The sequence below is a fragment of the Bos mutus genome, chromosome 11 (assembly GCF_027580195.1).
Source record: "Bos mutus isolate GX-2022 chromosome 11, NWIPB_WYAK_1.1, whole genome shotgun sequence".
NCBI lineage: Eukaryota > Metazoa > Chordata > Mammalia > Artiodactyla > Bovidae > Bos > Bos mutus.
This window is the reverse complement of record NC_091627.1, coordinates 100,411,452-100,427,648: the sequence shown is the minus strand read 5'-3', so window position 1 is coordinate 100,427,648 and position 16,197 is coordinate 100,411,452. Positions and strand designations below refer to the sequence as shown.

General features: G+C 45.9%; 1 protein-coding gene across 4 annotated transcripts in view; it reads right to left on the bottom strand.

The window, feature by feature from the left end:
- Positions 1-16,197, bottom strand: part of TBC1D8 (TBC1 domain family member 8) — a 141,047-nt gene that overhangs the window by 47,922 nt on the left and 76,928 nt on the right. For 3 of the 4 annotated variants that reach the window (XM_070379945.1, XM_070379946.1, XM_070379947.1), the window contains 3 exons: positions 13,743-13,861; positions 8,837-9,065; positions 2,521-2,761 (listed from right to left, as the gene is read on the bottom strand). In XM_070379945.1, coding sequence (XP_070236046.1) covers positions 2,521-2,761; positions 8,837-9,065; positions 13,743-13,861 — 589 coding nt within the window. The remainder of the gene's footprint in view (positions 1-2,520; positions 2,762-8,836; positions 9,066-13,742; positions 13,862-16,197) is intronic. The other variant, XM_070379948.1, reaches the window with a different exon arrangement.

The window sequence follows — 16,197 nt, the reverse complement described above, 5'->3', positions numbered from 1 at the left end:
AGTAAGTCAGACAGAGAAAGGCAAATACCATATGACACCGTTTATACGTAGAACCCAAAATACAACAAACTAGTGAATAAAACAAAAAAAAGCAGACTGAGAGAGAACAAACTAGCAGTTACTAGTGGAGAGAGAAGAGAGGGAGAGACAACACAGGAGTAAGGGATTTGAAAAACGATTATTGTGGGATAATATAAAATCATACTGGGGACTTCTCTGGTCTCCAGCAGTTAAGACTCCATGCTTCCCTGCCTAGATGTCCATCGACACATCAGTGTATAGAGAAGTTGTGGTACATGTATACAATGGAATATTGCTCAGCCATAAAAAGGAACACATGTGAGTCAGTTCTCGTGAGGTAGATGAACCTAGAGCTTGTTATACCGAGTGAAGCAAGTTAGAAAGAGAAAAACAAATATCATATATTAACACATATATATGGAATCTAGAAAACAGGTACTGACGGACCTATTTGCAGGGCAGGGGGAGAAACGCGGACGTAGAGAACAGATCTGTAAACACACAGGGGAGAGGGGCAGCGGGACGGACTGAGAGAGTGGCGCTGACACACACCACCATGCGTGAATGGACAGCTCGTGGGCAGTCGCTGTACAGCACAGGAGCTCAACCGCTGCTGTGCGACAGCCACGGGGTGGGAGGGAGGCTCAGGAGGGAGAGGACATACGGATACTTACAGCTGATTCACATTATTGGATGGCAGAAACCAACAACACTGTAAAGCAATTATCCTCTAATTAACAATAAAAAATTTTTAAAAAGACTCCAGGATTCCGACGCATGGGCTTCCGTGGTAGCTCAGAGGTTAAAGAGTCTGCCTCCAATGTGGGAGACCCGGGTTCGATCCCTGGGTTGGGAAGATCCCCTGAAGAAAGAAATGGCAACCCACTCCAGCACTCTTGCCTGGAGAATCCCATGGATGGAGGAGCCTGGTAGGCTACAGTCTACGGGGTCGCAAAGAGTTGGACACGGCTGAGCGACTTCACTTTCTTTCTTTCCAATGCATGGGGCGTGTGGGTTTGATCCCTGGTCGGGAAGCTAAGATCCTTACAGTGTGGCCAAAACATAAAAACTAAAATTAAAAAATCATGTGTGTGAAACTTTTAAAAACTGTAAAACACAGTAGAATTTAAAGACTTTCATTCATTTTCAAAAAAGTTTCAAAAAATAAAATAAAAATGGTTAAGATGACAAAATCTGTATTATGTGTCAAGCACTAAAATGGTGTGTGTGTTCAGTCATGTCCAATTCTTTGTGACCCCATGAACTGTAGCCCACGAGGCTCCTCCGTCCATGGAATTCTCCAGGCAAGAATATTAGAGTGGGCTGCCATTTCCTCCTCCAGGGGATCTTCCCAACCCAGGGATCAAACTTGGGTTTTCTGCATTACTACTAGCACCAGCTGGGAAGCTATGTGATGTGTATTTTACCAAAATAAAAAAAAATTTTTTTAATGATGAGCAGCATTCAGAAAACAGTGGTGACTCTGTAACTACATCAAAAACATCCAGCCAGGGCAGCACTTCCTGGGAAACTTGCTTTTCAAAGGATCACAAACGTGAACTCTTACAAAGGCATCAGCTCTACAGTTACCCAGTTAGAACCATGAAGGCAGAAATCAGAATCAAGCTCAAACATCACAGTTTGAATCTTGAATAATAAAGTCAAACTTCTTTAAAGTGGCAACTACCTCAGAAGTCCTCATGTCCAGGATCTATTGGGAGCCAACAAATAACAGAGAATCTCAATTACACTCTTAGTAAGGCACCTTTCTTTTCATACTGTTCATGGGGTTCTCACAGCAAGAATACTGGAGTGGTTTGCCATTCCCTCCACCGGTGGACCACGTTTTGTCAGAACTCTCCACAGTGACCTGTCCGTCTTGGGTGGCCCTGCACATCAAGGCTCCATAGCTCCACTGACTTATGCAAGGGCCTTCATCATGACAAGACTGTGATCCATGAAGGGGATCAACTTTCTTAAGACAAATTAGGACCAAAAACATCCAGCAGTTCTGAAAGCATCTTTTATAAAGTAATAGGAAAGAAAAACAGAATATTTTTTAATGTGCACTAATAAAGTTCCAGGCTGAATAGAATTCTATCATGAGGTTACCCGTATTGCATTTCCTGGAATTTTTTTTTTTTTTTTTTTGCTGTGTCACATGGCTTGCAGCTTAGTTCCCCAATCAGAGCTCAAACCCAGGATCACGGCAGTGAGAGCTAGGAGTCTTAGCTATGGTACCACCAGGGAAGTTCCTGGAAGTATTTTTTTATGAAAATCAATTTCGAAATAATATCTGAAAAGAAGGAGAAACTGGATGCAGGAATCAAAGCCTACTGCATAAAGGAAATGAAAAACCATTACTGCCAATCACACGGGAAAAACACGGATTATGTCACGAGGGAAATTTCAATCTAACGCAATGAAGCTAACAAAGCACACGTCCAGGGAGGTGGTGCCTGGGCCGTAAGCCCCCGAGGGGTGAGGGAAACCTCCTACCTCTTGGTGATCTGGCTGGGCTCCTGCAGACCCGGGTCCAGGTCGAAGCCCTCATTGTCCAGCAGCCTCCGCAGCGTCACGTCGGCCAGCTGCTCCATGATCTTGAACACCTCGTCCAGGTTTAGAAACATGGAGAAGTCCCGCTCCTTGTTCTGGGTGGTGATGCGTATGGTATCCGTCAGAAAGACATTGGATGTCCTCTCCAACCTCTGGACGTCAACCCAAGGGATGACAAGTTTAACTAGAAGAGAAAAACAGCAAACACAGATTTTACCCTCAAATGTAACCCAAATTTGAATGCATCGGTGCAAAGCTTTTCCTACAGCGGAAATGCAAATACTTTTTAAGCCAGAGAAGGAAAGAAGAAGCGCAGAACTGCTTGGCAGCTGCTTTGTCAGAACCCAACTCATGTTCTAATCATTTTCTTCAAGATTTAAGCCAAGCTGCTGGCTACTGCACATGTACAAGGAACACCGTTCTGACATACCGAGTAAATAACAAAGAAACTTTCCCCCAAATAGTTAAACTGAAGTATTTGCAAAATATGCAGACGTTTCTTGATCCAAATAAATTCTGGTTTCAATAGCTGCATTCATGACGTAAGCTATGAAAAAGATGGGAGGGCAAAAGAGGACTTGTGATCTGGTTTGGAGGAAGCGGCCCAACATTTAGACTGTGTCAGGTGACAGCTGTCCAAATCTTAGAAAACAGAGTACAAGTGCTCTTCATGGAACTCTCAGCGCTAACAGCGCAGTTCACAAGCGCCCTGTTCTCAGAAATGTCTCCAGTGCCGTGGCCGTCAGGCTCAGTGGCTGACGCGGAACAAATGGGGCGGGACATACATAACAACTTAAAATGATCGATGTTATCAAACATTAGGAACCATTTCTTTTTTCCAAGTTTCATTGACTTAACAAAATCAGGTTTAGTGATGATGATTGATAACTGTTGGAAAATAATTCATTTTCTTTTTCAAATTAAAAAAGGGGACAATGAACTGTTTTCATTTCTCTCCATTTATCTTGCAATAAATGGCCAAAGAAGCTGAAGTTTATCAGTGTGATGAAGACCTAGAAAACCTCCTAGAACTAACATCAAAAAAAGATGTTCTATTCATCACTGGGGATTGGAATGCAAAAGTTAAGAGATATCTGGAGCAACAGGCAAGTTATAAGCCTTGGAGAACAAAATGAAGCAAAGTTAGCAAAGGCTAACTGAATTCTGCTAAGAGAATGCATTGGTCATAGCAAATATCCTTTTTCAACAACACAAGAGATGACTTTATACATGGACATCACCAAATGGCCAATATTGAAATCAAATTGATTACATTCTTTGTAGCCGAAGATGGAGAAGCTGTATACAGTCAGCAAAAATAAGACCTGGAGCTGACTGTGGTTCAGATCATCAGCGTCTCATAGCAAAATTCAGTCTTAAGCTAAAGAAAGTGTGGAAAATCTTTAGGCCAGCCAGGTACATCTTAAATCAAGTCTCCTATGAATATGCAGTGGAGGTAACGAATAGATTCAAGAGATTAGGACTTGTAACCAGTGTGCCTGAAGAACTTCGGACGGAGCTCCGTTATTGTACAGGAGGCAGAGAATAAAACCATCCCAAAGAAAAAGAAAAGCAAGAAGGCAAAGTTGTTATCTGAGGAGGCCTTACAAATAGCTAAAGAAAGAAGAGAAGCGAAAAGCAAGGGAGAGAGGGAAAGGTATATCCAACTAAACGCAGATTTCCAAAGAAAAGCACGAGAGACAAGACAAGCCTTCTTCAATGAACAGTGCATAAAACTACAGGAAAACAGAAGGGGAAAGACCAGAGATCTCTTCAGGAAAACTGGAGATATCAAGGGAACATTTTGCCCAAAGATGGGCCCAAAAAAGGAAATAAATGGTAGAGACCTAGTAGATGCTGAAGAGTTCAAGAAAAGATGGAAAGAATGCACAGAAGAAAGATCCAGATGAACTAGATGACTAAGATGGTGTGGTAAGCCACCCAGAGCAAGCCATTCTGGAAAGCGAAGTCAAGTGGCCCTTAGGAGACAAAGCTGTTACTAAAGCCAGTGGATGTGACAGAATTCCAGTACAACTATCCAAAACTCTAAAAGATGATGCCATCAAGGTGCTGCATTCAATATGTCAGCATATCTGGAAGACCCGGCAGTGGCCACAGGACTGGAAAAGGTCAATCCTCATCCCAATTCCAAAGAAGGGTATTACTAAAGAATGTGCTAACCATCAGACAACTATACTTATCTCCCATGCTAGTAAGGTCATGCTTGAAATCTTGCACGCTAGGCTTCAGCATTATGTGAACCAAGATCTTCCAGATGTTCAAGCTGAATTTAGAAAAGGAAGAGGAAAGAGAGATCAAACTGCCAACAATCAATGGATCATAGAGAAAGCTAAGGAATTCCAAAAACCATCTACCTCTGTTTCATTGACTACGCCAAAGCCTTTGACTGTGTGGATCATAATAAACTATGGAAAGCTCTCAAAGAGATGGGAATACTAGACCATCTTATCTGTCTCTTGAGAAACCCGTATGCAGGTCAAGAAGCAACAGTTAGAACCCTGTATGGAACATCTGATTGGTTCAAGATTAAGAAAAGAGCATGACAGGGCTGTCTGCTGTCACCCTGTTTGTTTAACCTATATGCTGAGCACATCACGGGAAATGTCAGGCTGGATGAGTTATAAGCCAGAATCAAGATAGGTGGGAGAAACTCAACAACCTCAGATATGAAGATGATACCTAATGGCAGAAAGTGAGAGGAACTAAAGAGCCTCTTGAAGAGGGTGAAGGAGGAGAGTGAAAGAGCCTGCTTAAAACTAAATATTAAAAAACTAAGATCATGGCATCCGGCCCCATCACTTCATGGCAAACAGAGAAGGAAAGGTGGAAGTAGTGACAGATCTCCTCTTCCTGGGATCTAAAATCACTGCAGATGGTGACTACAGCCATGAAGTCAGAAGACATTTGCTTCCTGGCAGGAAAGCTATGACCAACCTAGATAGTGTGTTGAAAAGCAGAGATACTACTCTGCCGACAAAGGTCCATACAGTCAAGGTTATGGTCTTCCCAGTCATGCTTGGTTGTGAGAGCTGGACCGTAAAGAAGGCAGAGCACCAAAGAATTGATGCCTTCAAACTGTGGAGCTGGAGAAGACTCCTGAGAGTCCCTTGGACAGCAAGGAGATCAAACCAGTCAATCTCAAGATCAAACCAGCCAAACCACTGGAAGGACTGATGCTGAAGTTGAAACTCCAGTATTTCGGTCATCTGATGCAAACAGCTGAGCTTTTCATTGGAAAAGCTTTTTTACTGGATTCAGAGAAGGCAATGGCAACCCACTCCAGTACTCTTACCTAGGAAATCCCATGGATGGAGAAGCCTGGTAGGCTGCAGTCCATGGGGTCGCTAAGAGCAGGACACGACTGAGCAACCAAAGTCCCTCATGCTGGGAAAGACTGAAGACGGGAGAGGAGGGCATCAGACGATGAGATGGCTGGATGGCATCACCGATGCAATGGACATGAACTCTGACAAACTTTGGGAGATGGTGAGGGTCAGAGAGACCTGGTGTGCTGCAGTCCATGCGGTCTCAGAGTCAGACACACCTGGGCAGCAGAACAGCAATCTCGCAAACTGTTTTCAGTGCTTTGATCATTTAAAAGGCCACGTTTCTACATCAGGTCTGAGAATAAGCTTCTTAAGACCCTTACATTTGCTTTTATAGTGTCTTTTTTCACACACACACACCCCATCTACACTTGCAGCTTTCTCTCATTAAGCAACCACCTTGGGAAGAGCCCTGCACTTAAGAAGCTCATTCAAGTAGGAAAAAACAGACCACTGACTTGACAGGACCCAAAATAGAGACACGAGTGCAGGACAAGTTACAAAAGAAGAAGCGAAGGCTTCCGAGAGATGAGAAAACCTGAACTGAATTTTGAAGGATGAACAAGAGTTCCCAAACAGGCCTAAGAATGGGGAAGGCAAAGAGAAAGAAGGTGTTTACTTTTGAGAAGAATTTCAGAAACCAGAAAACCCAGCATGGCAAGGGTTAGGTGGGAGCTGATTCCAAGGGTGGGGAAGGCTGTGCACACAGGGGTCGTGTACTGGTGTCAGAGCCCAGGGGGCAGCACAGGAAAGGCCAGGGGTGACCCTCTGCAGGACGCAGGCCACAGCAGAGTACAGAGGAGCCCTGCCTACTGGCTCCACGTGAAATAAAAACAAATGCAGGAAGGAAAAATATACATCTGTATAAATACAAACACAGCATATACACCACCCTGCGTGGGCACTTGAGACAACACTTGTTCCAGAAGAAGTTTCAATGGTCATGACTTTGAACATTTCAATATACCATTGATTCCCTGGCTTCCCTTTCTTACCTCAGAATCCTGTTGCCCAGGACGATGACTGTGGGTAGAAAAATGTGCAAGAAGTGAACTCTTGCCTGGATCTCAGGGGATCCAGGGTGAGGAACCCCTTTCTACAAATACCTGCTATGCTCACACCTCAGAATTGTTTAAATGGCTCCCTGGATTCAGAAGTACAGCTTGTTCTATTCCTTTAGAACTCCTGCCCTCGGTTACACTGTTTTCAAAGTAGCAAAAACTCTTCAGAAGGTGCGTGAAGGGAGCTACAAAGAAAGGCTCCTTAAGGCAGGAGAAGAAATGAATTCTCATAAAATCAAACCCCTGTTTGTTTGCAACTGACATATACAAGACAGTAAAGCATCTGCCTACAATGCGGAAGACCCGGATTCAGTCCCTGGGTTGGGAAGATCTCCTGGAGAAGGAAATGGCAACCCACTCCAGTATTCTTGCCTGGAGAATCCCATGAACAGAGGAGCCTGGCGGGCTACAGTCCATGGGGTCGCAAAGAGTTGGACACGACTGAGTGACTTCACTTTCATGTATAAAATAGATAACTAATAAGGACTTACTGTATAGCACAGGGAACTCAATTCTCTGAAATGGCCCATACAGGAAAGGATCTAAAAAAGGAGTGGATAGGGACTGCCTGGTGGTCCAATGGCTAAGGATCTGTGCTCCCAATGCAGGGCCTGCAGTTCAGTCCCTGGTCAGGGAACTAGAACCCACGTGCCACAACTCAGAGTTTGCATGTCACAGCTAAAATATCTCAGGGCAGCCAGAGACATAAACATTTAAAAAATAAAGAACAGTGGATATATGTATATATTTCAGAAACTTCCTCAGACAACCTTAGATATGCAGATGATACCATCCTAATAGCAGAAAGCGAAGAGGAACTAAACATCCTCTTGAAGAAGGTGAAAGAGGAGCGTGAAAATGCTGGCTTAAAGTTCAACATTCAAAAACTAAGATCATGGCATCTGGTCCCATCACTTCATGGCAAATAGATGGGGAAACAATGGAAACAGTGGCAGATTTTCTTTTCTTGGGCTCTGAAATCACTGCAGATGTTAACTGTAGCCATGAAATTAAAAGATGCTTGCTCCTTGGAAGAAAAGCTATGACAAACCTACACAGTGTATTAAAAAGCAGAGACATCACTTCGCTGACAAAGGTCCATATAGTCAAAGCTGTGGTTTTTCCAGTAGTCACGTATGGATATGAGAGTTGGACCATAAAGAAAGCTGAGAGCCTAAGAATTGATGCTTTTGAATTGTGGTGCTGGAGAAGACTCTTGAGAGTTCCTTCGGCAGCAAGGAGATCAAGGAGATCAAATCCTAAAGGAAATCAACCAGGAATATTCATTGGAAGGACTGATGCTAAAGCTCCAATACTTTGGCCACCTGATGCAAAGAGCTGACTCACTGGAAAAGACCCTGATGGTGGGAAAGATTGAAGGCAGGAGGAGAAGGGGGTGTAAGAGGATGAGGTGGTTGGATGGCATCATCTACACGATGCACATGATTTTGAGCAAACTCTGGGAGACAGTGAAGGACAGGGAAGCCTGACATGCTGCAGTCCATGGGGTCGCAAAGAGTTGGACACAACATCAACTAAACAGCAAAGTGTGTATGTATAACTGATTCACTTTCCTGTAGAATAAACACTAACACAACATGGTAAATTAACTATACTCCAATAAAAATTAAAAAATAAAATCAAACCTCCTAGTGGTACTCACATATATAATACAATATGATTGTCTGCACAGGGCATCTGGAAATTAACCACATGCCACCTGTTACGTCTCGACCACTTATTTAAATCTTTTGCTGCCTAACTCTTCAGGCAATGACTGGTCTCAGGACCAGTGCTGAGCATCCCAGGAGCCAGCTCCATCTGGGAGGGACCCACTTGCCCCTCACTTACGCTCCTTGCCCAAGAAGAAGGAATAGAAGCAGAGGTGGTTGATGCTCAGGTACAGCCAGCCTTGGCGGGGCACCCGGCCCTTCCAGCAGCAGCATGAGTAATATGTGATCAGCTTCTCAGCCTCCGGGAAGTTGAACCTGGCCTCGAACTTCACCAAGGCCTCTCGGAATTTCTCAGGCTCCTCCTCCTGCTCGGCCAGCCTGCTGCTCGTCTCCTCGGCAATCAGAGCCTGACATACAGACAGAGAAGGGTCCCCAGGTCAGGAAAAGGCAAGGACAGTCAAGCATGGGCATCCGGGGAGCCAGCACCACTCAGACAGACCCTTAGGATGGGTGAGGATCCAGTCCACCCTCCAGAAACATGCCCAGAGGGGAGGAAGCAAGCTGGGGGAATCCTCAGACCAGTCTCTCTCTTGGCCACTCACCAGCGAGGCTTTGGGTGAATCCCCAACTTCTAAGCCCCAGTTCTCAAATGGGTTACTACCTTATAATCCCCCCCTGCTCCTCCCTCCAGAGATAGGAGGTCAAATGATGGTCTTGGGGGTTATGGACTCAATGCATCAACTCTGAAGCATCATCTACACCAGGGTTTAAAAGTTAGTCCTTTTATACAAAAGAACATCTCTATGAAACAGACTCATGGACACAGAGAACAGACCTGTGGTTACCAAGGGGAATGCGGGGAGGGATGGATTGGGAGTTTGGGATTAGCAGATGCAGACTGTTATATATACGATGGATAAACAACAAGGTCCTACTGTAGAGCACAGGGAATTGTATTCAACGTCCTGTGATCAGACATAAATGAAAAGGGTATTTTTAAAAAAAGAATTTGTATCTATAACTGAATCTCTTTGTAGTATAGCACAAATTAATACATTATAAATCCACTACGCGTGTGTGCTAAGTCACTGCAGTCCTGTTTGACTCTTTGCGACCCCATGGATTGTAGCCTGCCAGGCTCCTCTGTCCACAGGGTTCTTCAGGCAAGAATACTGGAGTGGGTTGCCATGGCCTCCTCCAGGGGATCTTCCTGACCCAGGGATCAAACCCGAATCTCCTGCAGATGTCTCCTGCATTGCAGGTGGACTTTTTACCTTCTGAGCCACCAGGGGATTTCTACCCACATCTACACTGCATAAGCAATTTTAGAAAATATCCTGCACATTACCATTAAAATAAAAATGCAAGTTAAAGTTTCTTAAAAAATAAATCTGGAGGCTGGTAAAGAACTTCAAGGGATTTTCATTTCTCTCATGATGTTTTTCTTTCTTTTCCAAATTTTATTTCACAAGACATTATAAAAGTTATAACTAAGAGGGGTATTTTATGGTTTAAAGATCTTTTTGATAAGGGTCATTTTTAGAGTCTTTACTGAATTTGTTACAATATTGCTTTAGTTTTATGTTCTGTTTTTTTGGGGGGAGAGGCACATGGGATCTTAGCCCCCCAACTAGGTATCAAACCCATACCCACTGCACTGGAAGGCAGAATCTTAACCACTGGACCACCAGGGAAGTCCCGAGAGGTACTTTTTCAAAGTTACCTAATATGTAATAACTGCTGTGCACCATGAGATGTGAAGGGGTTTCTAAGAGGCCTCTAGAGCAGGCAGACATGGGCACAAGGGCAGCCCGCAGGCCCTGGCCTCCCTGATGGCCGAGTCAGCCCAACGCAGAGGCTTCCTTTAAAGTCCCATAGAGCAAGTCGAATGGTCAGGATACAGGCAGGAAAGCCCCAATCCCAGATCCTTTCAATCTCCCAGGACAAACGAAGAAGACCCAATGCCATGCGGTGGCCCAAAGACACAGCCGACCTCTGACCGGCCGGTCCCCTCAGCCCCGGCACCTACTCCAGGCCAGCAGCCCCCCGGGACTTCAAAGGCACGTCTGCTGTGGAGTATAAGGGATCAGAGAGAGAGAGAGTGTGTGTGTGTGTGTGTGTGTGTATGCGTGTCTCTCTGTGTGTACATGCATGTACGTGTGTGTGCGTGTATGTCTCTGTGTGTGTCTGTGTGTACATGCATGCATGTGTGTGTGTGCACGTGTACGTCTGTGTGTGTGTGTGTGTATGTGTGTGTCTGTGTGTGTACATGCATGTACGTATGTGTGTCTCTTTGTATATCTATGCATGTGTGTCTGTGTATGCATGTGTGCTCAGTCATGTCTGACTCTTTGCGACCCCATGGACTGTAGCTCACTAGGCTCCTCTGTCCATGGGACTTCCCAGGGAAGAAAACTGGAGAGGGTAGCCATTCCTTCTCCAGGAGATCTTCACAACCCAGGGATCAAACCCACGTCTCCTACATTGCAGGCAGATTCTTTACCGCTAAGCCACCTTGGAAGCCCCAAGGGATCAGTATATGCCCCCTGCCCAAATATGCCACTTGGACTTAAGAATTATTTTGAGCTAAAGACACTTGAGAAATAGCAGATGTCAAAAAAAAAAAAACTCTCTCCCCTTCCCCACTATTTACCTAAAAACAGGATACAAATCTCCATTTGTAAAGGTGTCTCCCCATCCTGTGCCAGAAAGAGGAAGACAGCTCTTTGGCTCTGACTCATCAGAGACAACTCTGGACTCTGACCAGCACAAGAGGCTCCAGAAAGGAAGAGCCTACACGGCAAACCCAACTGGAGTGGCTGGTCTCACTCTAGGATCCAGCATCCGGTGGCTTACCACCCTAAAAGCTCACACTCTTTGTTCCTTTGACTCGTCGCTTCTCTGTAAACGTGCTATTCTTCATTATGATGCTGCACAAGCCCGGCACCCTAACCGTCCCACTGAGCTATTTATTGTGGAGTTTTTCCCACCTTCACCTGCACTGCCCAAGCTGATAAACTCTGTTTTTCTCATTAAGCTATCTTCTGTTGGTTTAATTTCCAGGCCCCCAGCACAGAGTATAAGAGGTTAAAGCAAAAGTTTTTCCCTCCCCTTCTTCTGACTTTCCAAAAGTCACTGCAGCAGAAATGCACTTCCTTCCTCCTGATTAAGAGGAGAAACATATAAATCAAAGAACCGCCAGCACTAAGGTGAGACCGAGAAAAGAAGGTAAATGTGAAAATAACTGTGAAACAGGTATTTCTGTCCATGCAGCCTGACCTGGGGAACCAAGCTGGACCACTCTGTGGTGATAACACATGAGCTGAAAAAGACCCACTGGGACCTGCACCCATCTGCTAACCCCACGGGCCAGAGGCAACCGCAGAGGACACCAGCCAACACCGTCACTCCTCCTGGACTCAGAAGACTGGCCTTCCACCCGACCCCATAATTATACCCAGTCCCCAAAGGAAAACAATGCTCCTCTTGGCTCTTTCAAAACTAAGAGTTTAGGGCTTCCCTAGTGGTCCAGTGGTCAAAAATCCGCCTGACAGTGCAGGGGACACAGGCCCCACCCCTGGTCCCCAGCAGATCCTACAGGCCTCGAAGCGACCGAGTCCGCGCACCGTAACTACAGAGCCTGTGCTCGCGTGCCCGGGAGCCACAGCTACAGAGCCCACGTTGCCGCAGCTACTGAAACCTGTGCGCTCTAGAGCCCGTGGTCTGCAGCAAGAAGCCCTGGAAACGCAATGAGAGGGCAGTCCCTGCTCACCGCAGCTAGAGAAAGGCCGAAAGCAGCAACGAAGACCCAGCACAGCCAAAGAGAAACAGATAAATCTTTCCCAAAAAATAAAATTAAGAATTTACTCTAAGACCCTTCACTAAAAGCCAAAACACTTAGGATACTGGAAAGGCAAACTTTTTAGAGAGAGAGAGAAAAAAAAAAAAAATCAATGGTCTGGGATGTTTTACCCTAAGGGATGAAAAGTACATTACAGGCTAATGTGTGAAACTGTTTCATAAGAGAGTTGAAATCAGAATGAGAAACATTCCCTCCCTGCCGGTGAGGGTTTTCAAAGCACCAGTTACCAAAGCACCAGTTACCAAGTGTCTTACTGAAATGAGAGCTGTTACATAAGACATAGCTCACAGCAGGTAAGAGAGACCTCCCCAAACATTCCTCTCCCTTCTCAAAACTTGTTTGGTTTTCATTTCATTCAATTAACATGTTTTAAGAATAAATATCCACTTGCAGAGAGAGAAAAGTGCCAGCTGCAACTAAAAAAAAGAGGGACAAGATGTCACAGCTGCAAAGAACTTGCTACTAACTCATTTCAGGAGACAAATAACATTGTTGCTGTGCAAAAACATGAATCTCAACATTTTTTTCCCCTTGAGATAAAAAAGGACCTTCGCTTCTGTAAAGGATAAGGAAACCTTAGGCCCAAGAATGAGGGTTTTGTTTTGTTTCCATTTCGGGTGGATTTTGCCAGACTGACTCTTTAAAATTTGACTGATGACAAGTCAAACTCATTTGGTTTTAATGCTTCCCTGGTGGCTCGGTGGTTAAAAAAAAAAAATCTGCCTGCCACTGCAGGAGACATGGGTTCAAACCCAGGGTCAGGAAGATCCCCTGGAGGAGGAAATGGCAACCCACTCTGGTATTCTTGCCTGGGAAATCCCATGACAGAAGAGCCACGCGGGCTACAGTCCATAGGGTTGCAAGAGTCAGACACGACTTAGTGACTAAACAACAACAATAATTAAGCCCAGAAGTTCAATTATAGTAGAGACACTATTAAAGGAAAAGAATATGATCAAAAATGCTGCAGTGTCCTGAATGTTATGCAGCCGTGATAAGAGAGATGTGAAACCGGGGGAAACATCAAGGTCAATGGACTTAGCTTCAGGACTTCCCTGGTGGTCAGTGGCTCAGACTCTGCGCTCCCAGTGCAAGGGCCCAGGCTCAACCCCTGGTCAAGGACCTAGCTCCTGCATGCTGTAACTGAGTCCACAGGCCACAACTGAGACCCAGTGAAGTCAGAGTTTTAAGAAAGCCGGAGGGTGGGGTGGGGGGAACCTACCTTCACCTTCCCTTTGACAAAACTGGCAATGTCATCTTTATTATCAAAGACAGACAAGGTGTGGAGGAGATTTTGCTCCAGCCAGTCCCAGTGCTGGTTTATTTCCTCTAACGTGGCACCTGGGTAGGAACAGAAAAGGACACAGAGATTACGAGACACAACCAATGTCTAGAATACGAACTTGCTTTCCAAACAGGAGTCCTGCATTTATGTAATTAACACATTCCGGCTGCTCATGCCACAGTTAGCCAGCTGACACGGAAGGCACCCCGTGCCGGGGCCACGGTCCACCTGCCACACGGACGGGCCTGCCGACCGGCCGAGCTGTTCTGGGACCTCTCTGCAGGAGTCCTGCCAGCCTGGCTAACGAGTGGAACTCTGACTACCTCCACTCAAGGGACCGAAACATCTGTAGTTATACAGCCACTCCAGAGCAAACAAGCCCCAGGGTGACCTGATTCTGACGGCCTCACAGAATTCCCCCTGTGAGCACGGGGGTCCCTCAAAAGAGACGAGAATTTGCCTTAAGGTGGCTCTGCCCGTGGCCCCAGGGCACTCACTGCCGCTGGGCCATTTCCAGGTACGCATTTGTCCTCTGTAAGTTTTATAACAAAATCCCTCAGAACACATATAAGAAGAGGTTTTATCGTACATGTTAAAACAAAACCACAGAAACATTCAATGGTTATCTAGTAAGTTAATTTCTTTCAAAGGCAAGTAAAAACACAATCAGCCTATTAGTGAAGCATTCCACAACACAGGCACCAAAAAGCTTAGCCGTCTGAGTTGACGTTAGTTCTCCAAAAGGAGCTCCTAGTCCTCCCCACTGGATAACGGACACCTTGGCCAGGGAACTGCGCCAGCCCCTACTGATAAAGTCCAGGACTTGAAGCAAGCTCAGTCCTGGACTAGAAGAGGCACCTGTGACTCTGGTACATCTAGCGTGGAAACAGGTGATGCCCCAGCTAGGAGGGCGGGTTTGTTCAAATGGGAAGCAGGAGACACCTCAACCTCAGAGAGGTGAAGGGCTGGAGGACGAGAGTGCAGAGTAACCCAGGCAGCGGGAGAGGCGGCAGGACCCGCAGAACCAGAAACCGCACACTCACAGTGCTAAGCCGACCTTCCTCTATATTATTTACGGTCTTCCTCTCCCCAGAACGTGGACACTCGTGAAGACCTTACAAACACCCCATGCGTAAAACCGCCAAAAAAAAAAAAAAAAAAGACACAAACAACAAAACTGCCAGAGAGCTCACCCTGGACCTGTGGGTTTGGGGTGCCTGTGGCGAGTTCTGATGTGCACTTTGGGAGGGAGTGAAAAGAAGAACCTAAGAGAATACCTCATAAGGAAAAGTGAGACCTGAAACAGTGGTATTTAGGGACTTCCCTGGCGGCCCAAAGGTTAAGAGTCTGTGCTTCCAATGCAGGGGATGTGGGTTCAACTCCTGGTCGGGGAACTAAGATCCCACCTGCTACCTGGTGAGCCTCTCCCCACACCACCCAAAAAAAAAAAACACCCAAAACACAATGGTATTTTTCCCCCCTATTCTCCAAATGTTAGGCATGGCATCACATCCATGCCTAACAAGCAACATTCTCTGGTCATCACTAAAGCAGACTCTCATCCTTCTGCTAAGGACACTAACCACAACACAGGACCCCACCCTCATGGCCTCATCTGAACTGAATCCCCTCCCAAAGGGCCCACCTCCAAATACCATCACACTGGTGGGGGTGGGCTTGCACACATCTGAACGTGGTGGGAGGGGAAAGACACCATTCACCACCAGTGACCCCATCCAGCTCTCGGTGAGTCCACCTCCCATCTTGCTCTTTCTGGATCATAAACCCAAGAAGCAGCCCACTTGGGGTGAGTGGTCATATCTCCACTTCCTACCCAAACAGGAAGCCCCTGGCCCTACAGGCTCCCTACTCCTCTTACTGGATAGCGAGACCGCTGTGAAACAACAGCCTCAAGCCACACGTTTCCACCTCCTTGCCTTGTTGCAGCTGAGAAGCAACATGGGCCACCAGCAGCTCTACAGGAGCCACCAAAGAGAATCTGGCCGGGGTCTCACTGTGGCCAGCTCTGCTCATACTGGCACGGTATGACTCAGAAACACAGTCTATATATGTGCCAGTGCTTCTGCTGGTACTCAAAGGACATCGGCTTAAGTTGGATTAAGGGAACCTCCTTGACTAGGTCATCCAGGACATCTACTTTAGGCAGATACGATGCTACTTCTTCGTATGTGCATGCTAAATTGCTTCAGTCATGTCCGTCTCTTTGCGACCCTACGGACTGTAGCCCGACAGGCTCCTCTGTCCAAGGGATTCTCCAGGCCAGAATACTATAACTGGTTGCCATTTCCTCCTCCAGGGAATCTTCCTGACCCAAGGATTGAACCCATGTCTCTTTATGTCTCCTGCATTGGCAGGCGGGTTCTTTATCACT